This window comes from Antechinus flavipes, chromosome 6 (assembly GCF_016432865.1).
Source record: "Antechinus flavipes isolate AdamAnt ecotype Samford, QLD, Australia chromosome 6, AdamAnt_v2, whole genome shotgun sequence".
Lineage (NCBI taxonomy): Eukaryota > Metazoa > Chordata > Mammalia > Dasyuromorphia > Dasyuridae > Antechinus > Antechinus flavipes.
In genome coordinates, this window is record NC_067403.1 from 49,722,013 (window position 1) to 49,738,943 (window position 16,931).

Here is a 16,931-nt window from a genome sequence, read left to right on the forward strand (position 1 = left end):
ACTGAACAATGATATACTTGAAATAGATAAGAGGTTAGAAAGGCTCTTTAGGAGAGAGCTCAATCAATAGTTGATCATTTCCATAGGCATATGTCCATCAGTGATTTATATGTTAAAACTCCGTCACTGACAAGATGGGAAAAGATTCTTTATGAAACCTTTTCAAATCTTACTTTAGGTCAATTCTTTTTCTAATAATCAATGAAATGATTTGACAATGGCTGTCTTTTGCAGATGAAAAATAAAGTAGAAATCAACAAGTCTTGGAAAAACTTAAAATCCTTGGTTTATTTCATCAATAGGTACCATGATAATTTATTGCAAATATTTCATTTTAGGATAGATGGATATCTAATGACAATGAACCCTCCTAAGATATGTTGGGGTTTATTGGCTAGATTTCATGCCTTAAAACAAAAGCCCTCTGATTTTCACTTTTGGCCAACAGTAGGTCCCAAGACAAGCCATGTTTGGTCCTTGTTTGAGTCCTGATTGGCTCAGTGATCGTAAATTGCAAACGTTTCTGTTTTTGCCAAAAACCCTGGGGAACTCCTTGGCAAATCTATTTATTTATTTATTTATCTATTCATTCATTCATGTGTTTGTTTGCTTTACTAAGTGAAAGGCGAAATTCTTGCCTCAATTGCTATCTAGTCTTAATCACTGAATGGATTTGGCCCCAGTCAAATTGACACCTGGTGAAGACTTTAGCTGAAAAATAAAACAAACAAATTAACAAAACAAGGTCTCCCATTGTATCTAGGGTCATCTCCAGTCATCCTGATTTATATTTGGCCACTGGACTCAAAATGCTTTGGAAGGTAAGTGAGACAAGTGACCTTCAAAAGATTTCCCTCACTTAAAACCAGTTCATTTGCAGGTCATGACATCATCTCCCCAATGTCATATCCTCTTACTATGTTGGACAAACAATCATGACAATGATAAAGTGACCGAAGTGGGTGACAGTGTGATTTTGATTTTACTTTTTTCTTCTTTTACTTTAGTATCTGTTTATCAAATAAATTCATGGTCTACTAAAATTATTATTAGAAAATCTCTGAACAATGATTGTTGATATAAGAGAAAGGATATATTCAGTAGCTCCAAAAGATCTGAATTGAAGGATAAAAACATATCTAAAATGAGTACACGATTGGTCTCCAAAGACCATCAGAAATTCATCTTCTTTCTGAAGTTCTCTGTTATGTCCCCCACCCCACACTCCAGAAGAGGGAAGGCTAGTGGAGCTCCTGGCTATTTTCCATCTTGTTGTAAAATAGTCAACCTTTTAAAGTATCTTACTATTTATCTTCTAAAATTGTTACAACTCTGGGCCTTGAATTTAACAATCATGATCAAGTGGTAATCAATGATAAGTGAAATGAAAGGATTTCATTAGATAATTTCTAAGGCTGCTTCCAGTCCCAAATTTATAATCCAGTGATTTTATATGACCTCCTATGACCATTTTTGGTCTTTCTTCTGATTTATAATTACAAATGATAAACTATTGAAGTATGATTTACCTTGACTTGCCTTATAGATTCTAAACAATCTACAATATATAAGAATACTGTTTTAGGGGCAGCTAGATGGCACAGTGGATAGAGCACCTGCCCAGAAGTCAGGAGGACCTGAGTTTAAATCTGGCCTCAGACAATTAACACTTCCCAGTTATGTGACCCTTGGGCAAGTCACTTACCCCTAGCTGCTTCAAAAAAGAAAAAAAAAAGAAAATTGTTTTAACTCTCCCCAATATTTTGGCCTGTAAATTCCTTATATTCAGATAATCAGTTTGGGAGTGAAGGATTTGCACTTATGTTAAAAGGAATTAGGTAGAAACTGATTTTCAACTAATGTAAATGTCAAAATTGTTTCAGTTAATAGGTGCTAATGAATGCCTTCATTAGGAGTCCTAATATTTTCCAATACTGAGATAGAATTAAGCTACATTGCCCTGATTAAGTTATTTATATTTAGTTTGAGTTGAAAAATTAAAATCTCTGAACAATGATTGTTGATATAAGAGAAAGGATATATTCAGTAGCTCCAAAAGATCTGAATTGAAGGATAAAAACATATCTAAAATGAGTACATGATTGGTCTCCAAAGACCATCAGAAATTCATCTTCTTTCTGAAGTTCTCTGTTATGTCCCCCACCCCACACTCCAGAAGAGGGAAGGCTAGTGATTCTGAAAAAGAATTTCAAGAATTGAACTGACAGCAAACTTTTCAACATGCCCCAAAGCAGCCATTTTAGCTGCTTAGCTTGCTCACATTGCAGGTTTTCAATTGCTTAGCAGCAGTACTTGAGAACAGAACTATGTGCTTTGTAATTGTCCAGCTGTAACAGAATTCTGTCTTTGCCACCAGAATGGTTACTACATCAGGTATCAATAAATAGGCGAGGGAGTAATAATTCTTTGACATCATTGAAATTTATTGCTGTAAAACCTCTGTGCAAAATTCCTAGAAATATCTATAGCATATAACTGCATGAATTCAGAAAAGAACAAGATCCTTAGGAACTCAAAGAAAATAAAAAACTAACATTGTTCAATGTACCAAGATGCTGTAAAGAGCTTCAAGAAAACTGGTTGATCAGACAATTTTTGTTTACTGAATACCAGTCTTTTAATGTTATTTAACATATTGATGAAAAATAATTTGGATTGAATCTAGTTTTGAAATTTAAGGGAATAATCAGGAACACACAGAACTCAGGAAATATATGCATTGTAAATTAGGCAATGAGATCAAGAAATTAGCAATTTTAGTCAGGTCAGTAAAACAATTAGTTTTTCTCTGAATTTTGAAAAATACATATCTGCAACTTGATGGCAATTCAGTATAAAATATGATGTTGTTTAAGATGAATATTTGGCAAGGTATTTTTATTTTGGTAATGAATTCACTGGATCAAATGTATGAGAATGGAAGGGGCCTCATAGGTAATCTAATTATTTCTATTATTTTTCAACTTGGGTCTCAGTGTGAGTCTCAGAGAGGCTAAATTATTTATAGAACGTCACTCAAGTACTTGTCTTAAGTCAGCTTCTCAATCTTTTTTAATTATACAAATTGATATTAATTAAATTCCTACTCCCTCCTTTGCACATCAAAATTTCACTTTAAAATCATTTTATTTTGAAATTTTTACTTCATGTCAATCATATTAATGACAAATTGGTATATTTTTGAAATTATAGCAGATCAACAGTGCGAGGAAGAAAATATGGTGAAAATATGCTAAGTATGGAAGAAGGCAGTTTTCCCAATTTGGGAAAAGTACAACTACATGTCTTACAAAATAAACTGATCTCTGCACCCACTGCCTATCCAAAGTTTTGTTCCTATTACACCTTAGTCCCTCTATTTCTAGGCTATTTTCTTAATCATCTCCAAAACTTGGATAGTAAAAATTCTTTTCCTTCTTCCTTCTAATATTTATGCCCTGAATATCATCAAACAGAAAATGCCAATTCTATAAAACAAAACCAATAAACAAAAAGCCTCACTTGATAATCATTTTTAAACTTTGTATCCTTTTGTTATTTTGTACTTTTTTTTTTGGTTTATGACTTTAGCAACTTTTCATCATCTGATTTGTATATGCCTAACTTCTTTGGTTAATTATTATACATTCTTTAAACCACTTTATTCATCCATATGCAATCATTGTCCCCAAAATGTTTTTTTTTTCTTTTGTAGTTCACCATTATTATAACCATAGCTGTAGAATTTAAATCCCCTTGGAGTTTTCTTAGGATCTTTTCTTAGGATGATTGAAAAAAACAGAAATAATTTTAAATCACGTTTGACACCAATGACACAGCAGAGATCTTACATTTTGTTGTACAGATTTTTTGCCATTCTACTACCTTATTGTTAACTATAAACAGCAATATCCATTTACAAATAATATCATTAATAAATTGACTTCTTCTGAATCCAGCATTCCACTGGAGAATGTGGAGGCTGGAGGGAGGAGGGGGAAGGAGATTATTATTTTCAAACATTTGGAAGGATATTGTATAGGAGAGGAAATAAGCAATTTCAGGAGCCATAATAAAATGTTCAATGAAAGCTCCTTACAGGAGATCATATTTCAAATGAATACAGGGATGACTTTCTAAAAAAGCTATTGCTCAATGATTGTGATATGATATTAAATATCTTATCAATGAAGGTATTTAATCAAAGTTGAATGACCATTTATCAATGATACTTTAATATAAATTCTGTAACTTTTTTGGTAGATAAACTAGATGAACTTTATAGTCTTTCCCATCTTCAAGACTCCTTTATAGTATCTAATATAATATAAGTCCTATAGACTGCAGAAATCAGTGGACACTGATTTATATATATATAATTGCAAAGTATTTTTAGACAAATTGCATGGATATTGCTACAGAAGAAAAAAATAAAGCTTAAAATACTTTATATACTATGAGCCATACCTTTTCAAAATATTTGATTTCATACTCCAGGATAATTCCATTGGGACGATCTGGCTCTTGCCAAGACAAAGAGATGCTATTTTTTGCAATTTTTCCTTTTTTCACATTAGTGACTGGAGAAGGTGCTGCAAAATAGAACACATAAATAGAAATATTATTAATATATTGCTGCCTTTCCAATTTCATATCCATGCCTAACCATAGAAATTATTATAGGATATCTCCATTTTACAATGTTATATATAATTCCAAATCAGTATCTCTCAATTTATTCCTTATACCCTCACAGCTCATATTACTTACACTATCTCTATTCAATGCAAAATTATGAGAATAATGGAATTAAATTTATGGAGAAATTAACTAAATTAAATAAACGTTTTTAAAGAAAAAATTCCTAAATTGAACAAATTATAAACATTATCTAGTTTAATGGGAATATTATAGAAAGTGTTATAATAAACCTTGGTGATAATCAAATCCAACCCTCAATTTTATGGGGAAGTAAAAGATGGTACAGAGAAATGAGATGTTTTTCCCAAGATCACAGAGGAAATAAATAGAAGATATTATGACAAAAGATAATTAATGATCTAACTTCAGTCTCATAAAAATATTTTAGGCACTTCTCAAATATTTGTAAAATTGATCATTATGAATCATCATATTTACCTATTTTGCACCAAGAAATGAAATAAAACATGAAAAAATGTTTCTAAATATCTAGTTCATTCATATTGGGCTCATAAAACAGAACAGCATTTTCAGCATATGCTAGTGCTTGAATAGAACTGTCTTTGTAATTGCAATACAAATCATGAAGATTCTTAGCTCATGTGTGCACCATATTAATGCCCTCCATTTTTCTATATCTGACATTTATAAGACGTAACAAAAGATAATTTTAAAATGGAACTTCAGCTTCTAAAGTTAAATATTATTTATTGTATGTTTAATTAAGTATTAACAATTTCATTCACCATAAGCAGAAATAAAGTGTAGAGCCTGTGTTTTGTTTTCATTTGTTTGTCTGAACTTATGATTTAATTGTTAAGGAATTCTCAAGAATATACATTTTCTCACCGATGCATATTATTAATTCTCTTGTAACTTACATATCTAGAGAGTAGTCAAAGAGCACTAAGAACTACACTGACTTGGTCAGGATCACACAGGAAGCTTACAAGGCAAATATATGGCATAGTGGTTGAAAGTGCTTAATTTGAGAATCAACAACACTTGGGGACAAAACCTACTGCAGAAAAATACTACTTGTGACATGATCCTCAGAAAATTATTTGCATATTTTAATTCCAATTTCCTCCTATGTAAAATAAAGATATGACACCTACTTCACAAAGTTATTGTGAGAGATAACATATAGATGGCAATTTTAATGTTATTATTGTTGTTATTATTTATATTATTATTGAGAGGCAGATTTTGAATCCAAGTCTTTCTGATTTTAAGGATGACCCTCTATCAAGTATATCATATTACCTCAATGCCTGCATATCCATAATGCCATAATAATCATATGAACATTGAAATGATTATTTTGTTTACAAAGATTTGAATTTTTGATATCACACAGATAAAATATTTGGATATTTGGTAGAATATTTACTTTTGCATTCAATGAAACTGTCTGGCCATCTACTTTGTTTAGACACAGCTAAAGAAAAAGTGAGTACAAGAAATGATATAAAAATTACATCAAAGAGTCCTGTGACTTGTCACATAATAAATATTTAATACATCCTTATCAAGTTGGCTTGATTTTGATAAGAAAAAAAGATGGGATGGATCATATGACAAGAGCAGGGAATAACAGATGGACAGGCTCTGTGTTCCACTAGTAATCCTGTAATAGGAAAAGATGAAAAAGAAGGCCTCAGGATATTTGGTAGGTCAGAGGATTTAAAGAAGAATGTGGGCAACACAGGAATGAAGGGAATATAATCTGTATATATAATAGACATACAATATAATATACATAGATATAATCTGGAGACCATACCTATGATGATGAGATCACAGATCCATTGAAGTGTTTAAGTGCTATTAATTGTTTTGGGGACTTTAAAGTATCATGTTAAAATGGTACTGCAACATGTTATAGATCTTTCATGATTTTTGTTTTATGAACATTACTGATTTTTATGAATAAAGCATTCACTTTGAGGCCTATTTTTAATGGGAAATATGAAACATGTTCAGTATTTTTTTGCCATAAACAATAGAACAGAACATTTTGCTCATGTGGATAGACTATCCATAGAAGCAAAATATAACAAAACACGGTGTGACCAACAAAACTTGTATGAAATTAAAAAGTAATTTTATGAAAATGTTGCTTATTTGCAATTGTAAAGAATATAAGGCTTTTTGTTCCTTTGCTCATAGTTAGTATTAATATGTTAGTTATATTCAGTGTATTACTTGTTTGTCATTATTTTTAGAAGTGCTCATACAAATTGTGTCTCAAGACCATTGGTGATTGTTCAAGGGAGGAACAAATCTATGTCAAATTATTTATTGTAGGCCAAGCAGTAGGACTATATGGTGATAGAGGAGGGTAAATTATCTAACACTTGTATTATTTTCCTATTGCTTTTTATAGGAAAAATTTGATAAATATAATTTGATAGAAGAAAAAGTACAATAGGGAATTAAACATACACACAAGACTGACAATGATTTAAGATCTGAATTATATAAAAGAAAATCAGGAAGACAACTTTCAAATAAGCATTTTTTAATGGTATGTTTGATTCAGCTAACATGTGCTTTAATGGACCAAGAATGAAATGTGGCTCTTCTTTTTTTTTTAATAGTTAATTGATTATATAATAAAAATTTAAATGAAGAAAATTTACTCAAAAATAATTTTATTAAATCCATATACTACCTTAAATTTTCCTTCTCAACTTTGGGAAATATTATCAAAACACATTTCAAAATCCTGTGCAACTTTATGAAAAAATGAGAACACATGCACACATGTATAATGTTTGTATATATAAAATTTCATCTCTATTTAATTTTTACATATATGCATGTATATATCTATATCTATATATGTATGTATTTATCTCTATCACTATCTATGTGTATATATATATACATATATATATGTATATATATATATATATATATATGATTATAAGTGTGTATAAAATCTTCTAGGCACACAATATAAGCACAGGATCTTAGATCTAGAATTTAAAAGTACCCCAGAGCATATTTAATTCAACCTTCTGTTTTTCAGATGAAATAATTGAGGAGTTAAAATACATGATCCAATGTTCCACAGATATAAGTGTCAAAGGCACAGTTTGAAACCAGATCCTCTGATTTAGAGCTAACTGTACCATACCATCTTAATTAATGCATATACAATGATTTTTAGATTTTTTTTATTATAAACAAGTTAAAATTCAAATTGACATGGTTCACTTTAAAGAAATTTCTAAAAGCAGAAACAATCAATGGTAGATTGCTTGAAACATACTTTTTTTTTAAGATTTAGTGTTATTTTAACATCTATTTGACTCCCCCCCCCCCCCAAACATCAGCATCTGCAGTTTTCCAACAAACCCTTTACAATCTCTGTTGCTTCAGTGGATGTAAAATAAGTATTGTCAATGGTCCCTGGCCAAATGACTAGCCAAATGACATTTCTGAGAGCAAGCCAGATTCTGGAGCAATGTCCTCAGACCAGCCCCTGGACAGTGATAACTATATGAAGCTGATGAAAGTCTGGACACTGGCAGCCACTATAAACATAATAACCATGCACCAATTGTGAAAAACAGCAATACTTGATTACCGCAAATTATTCTCCAGGTCCATTGTGCATTCAAATAACAGTAACTAGATATGGTAGTACTAAGGGACATATTCTTTTTTTTTTTCTTACCTTGTTTCTCTCATTAACATCTCCTAGTCATTTCCTATCTATACTAGCTTTCCTTAAATAAGTGGCATTTAGATCTTATATAACATAGCAGAATTACTCTTAAATATTAAAAATACTAATTTCTCCACTGAAGAACAATTAGTTAAGATGCTACAAAAACAAGTAATGAAGACAACAAACAAATTAATTTTTCCATCCCCTGAATTCCAGCCAAGGGGGAAGTGGAAATAATCCAAATTATGATGCTCTGTGCTGGAAATGGTCTGTGAGTACCATTTTAACAGGTCAAATATTGTATTTGCCTCTATTTCAGGCTTGTGATTCCAGTTCCTCATGGGTAATGCTTACCGAATGTATTAGTCTCACTTAACAATGGCATCAAATGATCATCTTTAAGGAATGAGTAATAAGAATGAAAGTTTTCATACATGCTTCACCAACACATTGACTGCCCAAGCATATAGATCCTGAGAGGCTGGCCTTTTACCATGCTTAAATAGTTCAAGGAAACTATTCCAAAGATAGCAACATTGGGGAAAATAGGCTCAAAAGATCACAGTATAGCTGTCCTTGAGTAAAATTTAGACAAGCATTTTAGAGTATCTACAACAGCGACTATGGCATTTTAGCTTCTTATAGTTATTGATACCATTTAGTTAAGAATATGCTGAGGGATCCATCTGGTATATATGAGAGATGACTCAGAATAAATAAGTAAATAAAAGGTATTAAGGCATTGTTTATACCTGTAACTATAGAATAGTATAAAGTATAATTGAGATCTTTCCAAATTCCATATCAATTTCATTACACTTTTGCAAATTAAATAATATTCTTTTGAAGGAGAATTTTGTCCTGTGATTTTTTCAGTTTGGAAAACTCCAACACTGGAAATTCCATGCCTTGGTGCTAGTTTGCAACTTGCTGTCTAGAAAACTTAGAAAATTTATGAGGAGAAGGAAATTAATAGAACAATAAACAGCAACAACAAAAATAATGCAAAGACAAACAATTTTGAAAGACAATTAATCCTGATCAATGAAATTTCCATGAGATCAATGGCAACGTGTGCTAGTTCCTTCTTGACAGAGGTGTTAGAATAAATATGCTTCTAGAGAGATTTATTGTCAGAAACTGTTAATTTGGGTATTTTTTCTTTTTGTTTGATAATGGATATCTGTTAGAAATGTTTCATTTTTCTTTTTTTTTCCCAGTTGGGGGTGGGGGGAGTACTTGAAGGAAAGAATATCAACAAATAAATAATGATGATATATTTTTAAAATATCTTTAATTTTATTGTATTTTTTCAGTTTGGGATGAAATAACAACCCTGTTAGTTAATTGGGGTGAAAATTGCCCTGGATATATTCACATAAGTAGTGTTTCATTAATTTCACAGAAGTAGGACCTCCAAGCTCCAAGATCAGTATGTTTTTCTTCGCTGTCATATGATCTTTCTTATAGTAATTAGTATAATATGTGAAGTATTTATTTTGAACTTAGAATATTTTATTAAATCTTAAATTGTGAATTTACTGATTTGTGATCATAGGAAAGACATTCAATCAGTCCAAACCTTCATTCTTTTGTTTTTATTTGTTTGTTTTTATGTGTAAAATAGGAATAATGATGATAATTGTAGTACCTGTTCAGTTTGTTGTTAGAAAAGCCTTTTCAAACAGTGATGTAGTCTAAAAATGATAACTATTGAACTTATCAATGTATTAGGAAATTTTGGCTAGTAAGGATCCCTGCCAAAAAGGATCTGGAGCTAACCTGAAGAAGAATAGAAAACTACTCTTCCAATAAGCATAGGCCTACATGAAAATGTAGGTCAACTAGAATCTAAGGGCAATACTTTTTGGAGTATGAATTAATTTGGAAAATTTTGAATGGTAGTAAAAGATTGTGAATTCTATTGCCTCATAAAACCAATGAGAAGCAGGAGAAGAAATACAAGTTATAAAAAATGATTGGGAAGAAATCAAATGATGCAAAATCATCAAAGTCACATTTATGACTGAAACTGGAAGACAGAAGATTAAAAATTAGAAAAGATTTGAAAATATATTTCAAATAGCACACTATTTTATCCACCAATGACATTACATTGGGAAACAAATATTAAATATTATAATGTTATATCTGAAAATGTAGAAATATCATTACAGAAAACAAATGGAAAGAGCCAACCAAGGTAGACCAAATACAAACAGAAGAATTTTTTATGGAAAAAATTGTACTGTTGACATATCTAAGGGATATATTATCAAGGTTCCCTGACAGAGGGAAGATGCCAAAGACTTTGAAAAAAAATCTGATATCATATTGTGTTATCCAAAAGAGATTTATATAATATTAATAAGTACTGATCAATATAACCACATCTTTGTCTATGAAAATTTTTCATGAAGAAAATTTACATGTCAAAATATTTATAAAGGGAATTTTGATGAATAATATGAAAATGAAACACATAATCACTTATATAAAAATCACACAACTGACCCACGGTCAATACAAGAATTTGTTGAATTTTTTATGTTGACTATTAAAAAATAGGTTTTGATTCAATAAAACAAAATTTAACCCAAAAGGCTTTAACACACATTAAATCCACATGATTATCCTCATGCATGTCAAAATTATATTAAATTAAAAAGAAAAGATTTAGTGATAGTCACCTACTGTCTTTCAGCAATAATAAAAACAATCAATAATGATCTCTAGGGATTTGAGTTATTTATTCATTCCATAAACATTAAGTACATTTGTGCTGTTGTGTTCTATCAAAAATGACAAAAATCAAATAGCTCCTGTCTTCAAAGAATGTTTAATTTATAAGGGAAATTTTATGTATACAGTTAAAGCTATAGAAAATGTATAGAAAAGTAATTTGGAAGGGTTGGAGAGGAGTGGCAGTAACAATTCAGCTGTGGAGATTAGAGGATGTCTCATATAGGAAATAGAATTTCCGTAGAGCCTTAAAGTAAGGTAGTAATTCTAAAGAATGTAGTGAATTACATATAGAAAACTCAAGAAACTACAATCCATCTGAAAGATAGTTAATAATAATGTCTAGTTTTTCTCTTCCCATGTCCTATGGAACTTTCATCTATACTATAACTATATTATCAATTAGCATTTTAAAGAAATTCAATATTCATCATTAACTTTTAAAATCAGACCAGTTTACATATAACTGAAAACATTAAAGAGCTTTCACATTTTGATGCATAAGCATGCATATTTTATCAAGTTAATTTTATTAACTTGGGTTCTGTCACCCCTACACCCCCTCCAAATGCCATTATGGTAGAATGACAAAATCTTAAATGAAGTTTATCAACTTTTATAACAATAACCCCTTTCCAAGTGAAATCATAGTATCTTTGACCATGCATATTTTTAATTATGTTGCGTAGTATCAACAACAGGTTTTTAGCCAGATAAAAATAAAGGTTAATGATTGCAGCTAGCTAATCTTTAATACCACAGATGAAAGCTGTCATAACATTCTATTCCTAATTAGTGATGCTATCAGATATTTAAAATCCAGGATCTTACTATTGAATTTATTGTCTTGGTGGACTCAAGCTATACATTCTCTAGGTGGGATAAAATTATATGCTATGATAAACTCTGATGCTAAAGAATATAGTTACATTAAAACGAAGCTTTTCCTCAAAATCCATGTCTTTGAAATTTACATATCTTGAAGATAATATAAGTATAAATTTTACATGAAAAGTGTGTTCCTTATTCAACTCAGAATCTAGTTTAACGTTATCATGTGTCATTTTATAGTTCATTCACTTGTGAAAGAGTCTCAAAGATGTAACATCACAGTTTGTTCCTACCCATCAAAGTTTAGCATAATGCATTGAATACAGAGAAAATTAGGACATGTTTATTAAATGAATCAATTAAAAGTTCAGAATTATAAGTTTATATATTCTATCTATCTATATTTTTGGTATATCTAGAATTATAACTATCCATATCTGTAGATATACAAATAGATCTATCTATCGAATTCTTAAAATACCTTCAAAAATCGTCATCACTTTTGCCCTTTTTTCTTCTAGTTAAAGAAAATAACATGGGTATTTCATCTTCCACCACTTTCAGTTCTGTTCCTAGGTATCTCTTTCATATTCTTCAATAGTTATTTATCTTCTACAAGGGACCTTTCCTTACATTTCGATTGATTTATTTCATTTTTTTCCAAACAAAATTGATCACTCTCCCCAGATATAAGTTTCAACTCTTCTATTAAACATCCACCTGAGATACCTCACAACTCTTCCATTTCAATGATAAACTTCTTGGAAATGTTTTTGCCACTTAATAACACTCCTTTATCCTTTCTTTTACCTCCTCAATCCCATTAAGTTGTGACTCTCATCATTCTATTTAAATTGCTTTCTCTAGGGTCATCAATTATGTCTTAATTTCCAATTATGTTTTTAGAGGCAAGTATACGATTTTATTTTTATGCCTATGTCATCTTATTTTATTCAGACTAGTGTGTATGGCTGTCAAGATATTTTTGCATCTTTGTCCTGTCATCAAAGATGTCAGTTAACATTGCTAGATGTGTGTCACATGGGAATATAATGAGTATGTCCTCTAAGCCTTTGTCCTGATTCTAGGAGGGGGAAACAGTGACATGCCAAACACCTATCCCTATGAAATTCCACTGAAGACTCCCTTCTAGAATGTTATTTAAATAATCTAACTAATCCTCAAAAATTCTATCATTTCCAAATCTACCAAAATGAAGTGTCAACTAGTTCTTTCCTCAATGACAATTTGTTCTTACATTTCCTTTCATAACTTGGTTGTGGTGCACAAGAAAGTATCAGGGCTATGAAGTCAATGGAAATGGATTTGAATCACAGATTTGCCATTTTATGTCTACTTGAATTGACCTTTATTGAGTCTTTTATCTTTCTGGGCCTCTTTTTGTCATTGTAAAATATAGTTATTAGTCTAAATGACTTCTCAGTTTCTTTCCATAATGAAAACAAATGTTCCATATTTCTTCTATTGTTTCTTTTTTTTTTTTTTTTTGTTTGGTTGGTTGGGTTTTTTGTTGTTGTTGTTGTTTGTTTGTTTGTTTGTTTTAAGAAAAAGTCAGTTCTCTCTGGCAGCAAAAACAAAAACAAAAGAAGAAATGAGTATCTTTGATTTCTTTCAATACAGATAACAAAAATCAATAATTTTTATATTTGCCCCATCCACCCCAAACAAGTCTTCCCTTTTATTTAGTCTTCCTATTTTCTCAAAAAAGATATAAAAACAACCAACCAACTAACATACACACACACAGACACACAACACATACATAACCCCTTTGTTATTTTCTTTGTCATCTTTATTTTCTTCATTTCACTAAGGGATTTATCACAAATAACTTAATTTTTATAGAATAGTGCCACTGTATTGTGTTTGGTTTGTATTCTCATTTCTACCTTCTCTACTTAAAATCTACATTAGTCTTTTGTAATGACCATGTATTTAAAATCAGCCAGAGTCAGGAATTCAGGTTAAGGGAAAAATCTTCAATCTTTATTGAAGTGAAGAGGTGAATAAGGATTGCAATAGCAATATGGGCAGCTGCGATAGGAAGCCAACTAACAGAGAGAGACCTGAGCTGAAAAACCATCACAATCACAATGCAAGCAGTCTCTCCTTCCCCTTCCTTTTCCACTCCCCTGCCTCCACCCACCAAAATCGTCATTTCCTATACAACATATCAGGACTTGCACAAAGAGTGGGCGGGGGCCATTCTTTCTCCAAGCTTATATATTAATAGAGTATGGTCCAATTACTATTTAGCCTCATGTGCTTGGGACCTCAGTGCATCAACTCAAGCCTCAGCCCATTACAGTTGTTAAATTATAAATTTGCATTTTGTTACTCTCTTTACAATACCTTTCCTCCTTTTTCCTCATTAGAATCATTTTTTATCTTGGATTTTTTTGAGAACCTTCTTTTTCTCCTGGATTCTTAGTGTACAGAGTGTTTACATGAAGAATCTTATTTAGCCTTCATCTAAAGTCTTTGAAATTCTAATCTTTGAAAAAAAAAATATATATATATATATATATCAGGTTATTCCCAGAATTCTGCATATTCTTTATCTTAATCAGTCAATCATGTAGCATTTGTTAACTAATGGATATGAGCCAAACATTGTGCTATGTTATAAGAATATAAAAACAGGCAAAATGATCTTATATTAATTTAATGATTTCATAATTCAATGAATAATTCAACATTCAAAATATTGTACACAAATAACATAAACACTGGGGAAAAAATGAAGTTTGTCTCAGAGGGCAAATTTTGACATTAAAGACTAAAATAGCTTTCTTCCCAAAGTTGGGAACCTAACTAGACTAGGAATGAAACCAGAGAATCTATGAAATGGTGATGAAGAAGGAGAATGTTCTGGTCATGGGAGACAGCCAGGAAAAATATTCAGTCAGAAGATGGAGTTGCCTATATAAGGAAGAGCAAGAGAGCAAATTGTGCTATATCAAGCACGTTATGCTATATTTCACAGTGGAGGAAAATGATGTGTAAAAAGTGTATTGTCTTTTTTTAAGGGATCAGTTATATCATAGGTGATGTCTTATTAGAACATGGAGTGGATTTAAGTGAGTTAGAGAATTGTATAAAGTCATCAATTTCACTTTCTCTTTCGGTTTCATCAAAATTAAATGGCAGAACATGAGTGGCAATGGCCCAGGATGCAGTGCATAACTCTAGTATCTTTGATTGATGACCAAGCTCTAAAGTTCTCCATCGTGCCCTCTGAAAGTGTCTTCATGGCCATTAGAATGAATTGTTCTCATCCATTCATTGTGCCAGAGAAAGTCTTCACACATTTGGGGTAGACATCTCCCTAACACACCAATAAATCTGACTTTTGGTTACTCTTGATCTGAGTTAGCTTATCTAAAGAAACAGTTTGCAATGTAAATATTGTATTGCAGTGTAAATAGCCACTGTAAATATTAAAGCCTCTTGGAGTCACAGATGAGAATTGAGTAAATCAGGTGGACAACAAAGGTGGATGAGCCGCCCTGAAAAATACTCAGTAATCCCCCCCACACACACACACACAAAAACAAAACAAAACAAAACAAAATAAAAACTCTAGTCCTCCTGAATATCCCATACATCCTAATCTTTGGGGAAATTAGGTAACACAGTAGATAGTGCTGGATCTGGGTTGAGAAAAACTCATCCTCCTATCTCATCTCAGATACTTACTATGTGAACATGGGCAAGTAATTTAAGCATGCTTACCTCAGTTTCCTCATCTGTAAAATGAGCTCAAGAAAATGGCAACCTAATCCTATAGCTTTGCCAAGAAAATCCCAAATAGGGTCACAAAAGGTCAGACATAACTGTACAACAAAAATCACTGCTCAGATGATCTCATGGAACAACAGAAAGGCAGGAAAGGGGCCAAGCAATAAAGAACTTTAAAGGACAAACAGAAGTATATGTATATATATCTTGATCTATGTGTGTGTATATATATATATATGTGTGTGTGTATGTGTTTCTATAGGTATATGCATGTAAATATATGCATGTCCACACATAAACATACATGAGTATGTTTATATGTGTGTAGGTGTGTGTTTGTGGAGTTCATTGAAAAGGAGATAAATATTGCAATTTAGAAAGATCAGTTTGCTAACTGAGTAGATGACCATATCAGTGAGATACTTGAAGCATGAAAACCAACCATCAGATGATTATGAATATCCAGGTGTAAGCTGAGGAGGACCTGAACCAGGGTCCTGATAGTGTCAAAGGAAAGAGTAAGTCATATATGAGAGCTATTACAAAGATAGACATTATAGTATTTGAGAACTAAGGGTGGGAGTCAATGATGCCATGAAGTTTTGAACTTGGGTGACTGGAAGGATAGTGGCACCCTGGGAAGCTTTAAGGAAGTATGAAAGGAAAAGTTTGGAAAAAAATAATACAATTGTGGACACAATGAGTTTGAGATGTAGTTCAAGATGTCAAATAGACAGTTATAAATGTTATACTAGAAGTCATTAAAGAGGTCAGAACCAGAGAAGTACATCTGAGAAGGTCAATCTTCATGTACTCAAGAAGTTTTAGAATCTGTTGATGTCTATGGGACTTGAAGAGTCATAACATCCCTAGACCTTCTCAATGAGAAGTGATAGGGAATTTGGGGGACAAAAATGGAATATCTACCAGATTCAAGTGTTATATAGTTATTAAATAATTGTGACTTGGTAAGGCTAAAAAAACCTTCTTTTATTAACTATTGAAAGACCTATAATTTTTATTTCACTTTATTCCTGAACCTGAGGTACAAAACTAATCTAAGTAATGATCAATCTTTTATAATAGATATCATTTTCAAACTTCCCCAGTTACAATTACTAAAGAACAAAAAAGTAGGAAAATCCAGAATTCTACACCAGGATATCAATCCTTGGAATAGAATGTAAACATTAAAGCTGCAGCCGGTAATTCA

The 16,931-nt window shown here is 31.5% G+C and overlaps 1 protein-coding gene across 4 annotated transcripts in view; it reads right to left on the bottom strand.

Annotated features, from left to right (window-relative positions):
- The window catches only part of EPHA5 (EPH receptor A5), a 472,740-nt gene that overhangs the window by 115,170 nt on the left and 340,639 nt on the right, over nt 1-16,931 (bottom strand). For all 4 annotated transcript variants that reach the window (XM_051965920.1, XM_051965918.1, XM_051965919.1 and 1 more), the window contains exon 6: nt 4,468-4,592. In XM_051965920.1, coding sequence (XP_051821880.1) covers nt 4,468-4,592 — 125 coding nt within the window. The remainder of the gene's footprint in view (nt 1-4,467; nt 4,593-16,931) is intronic.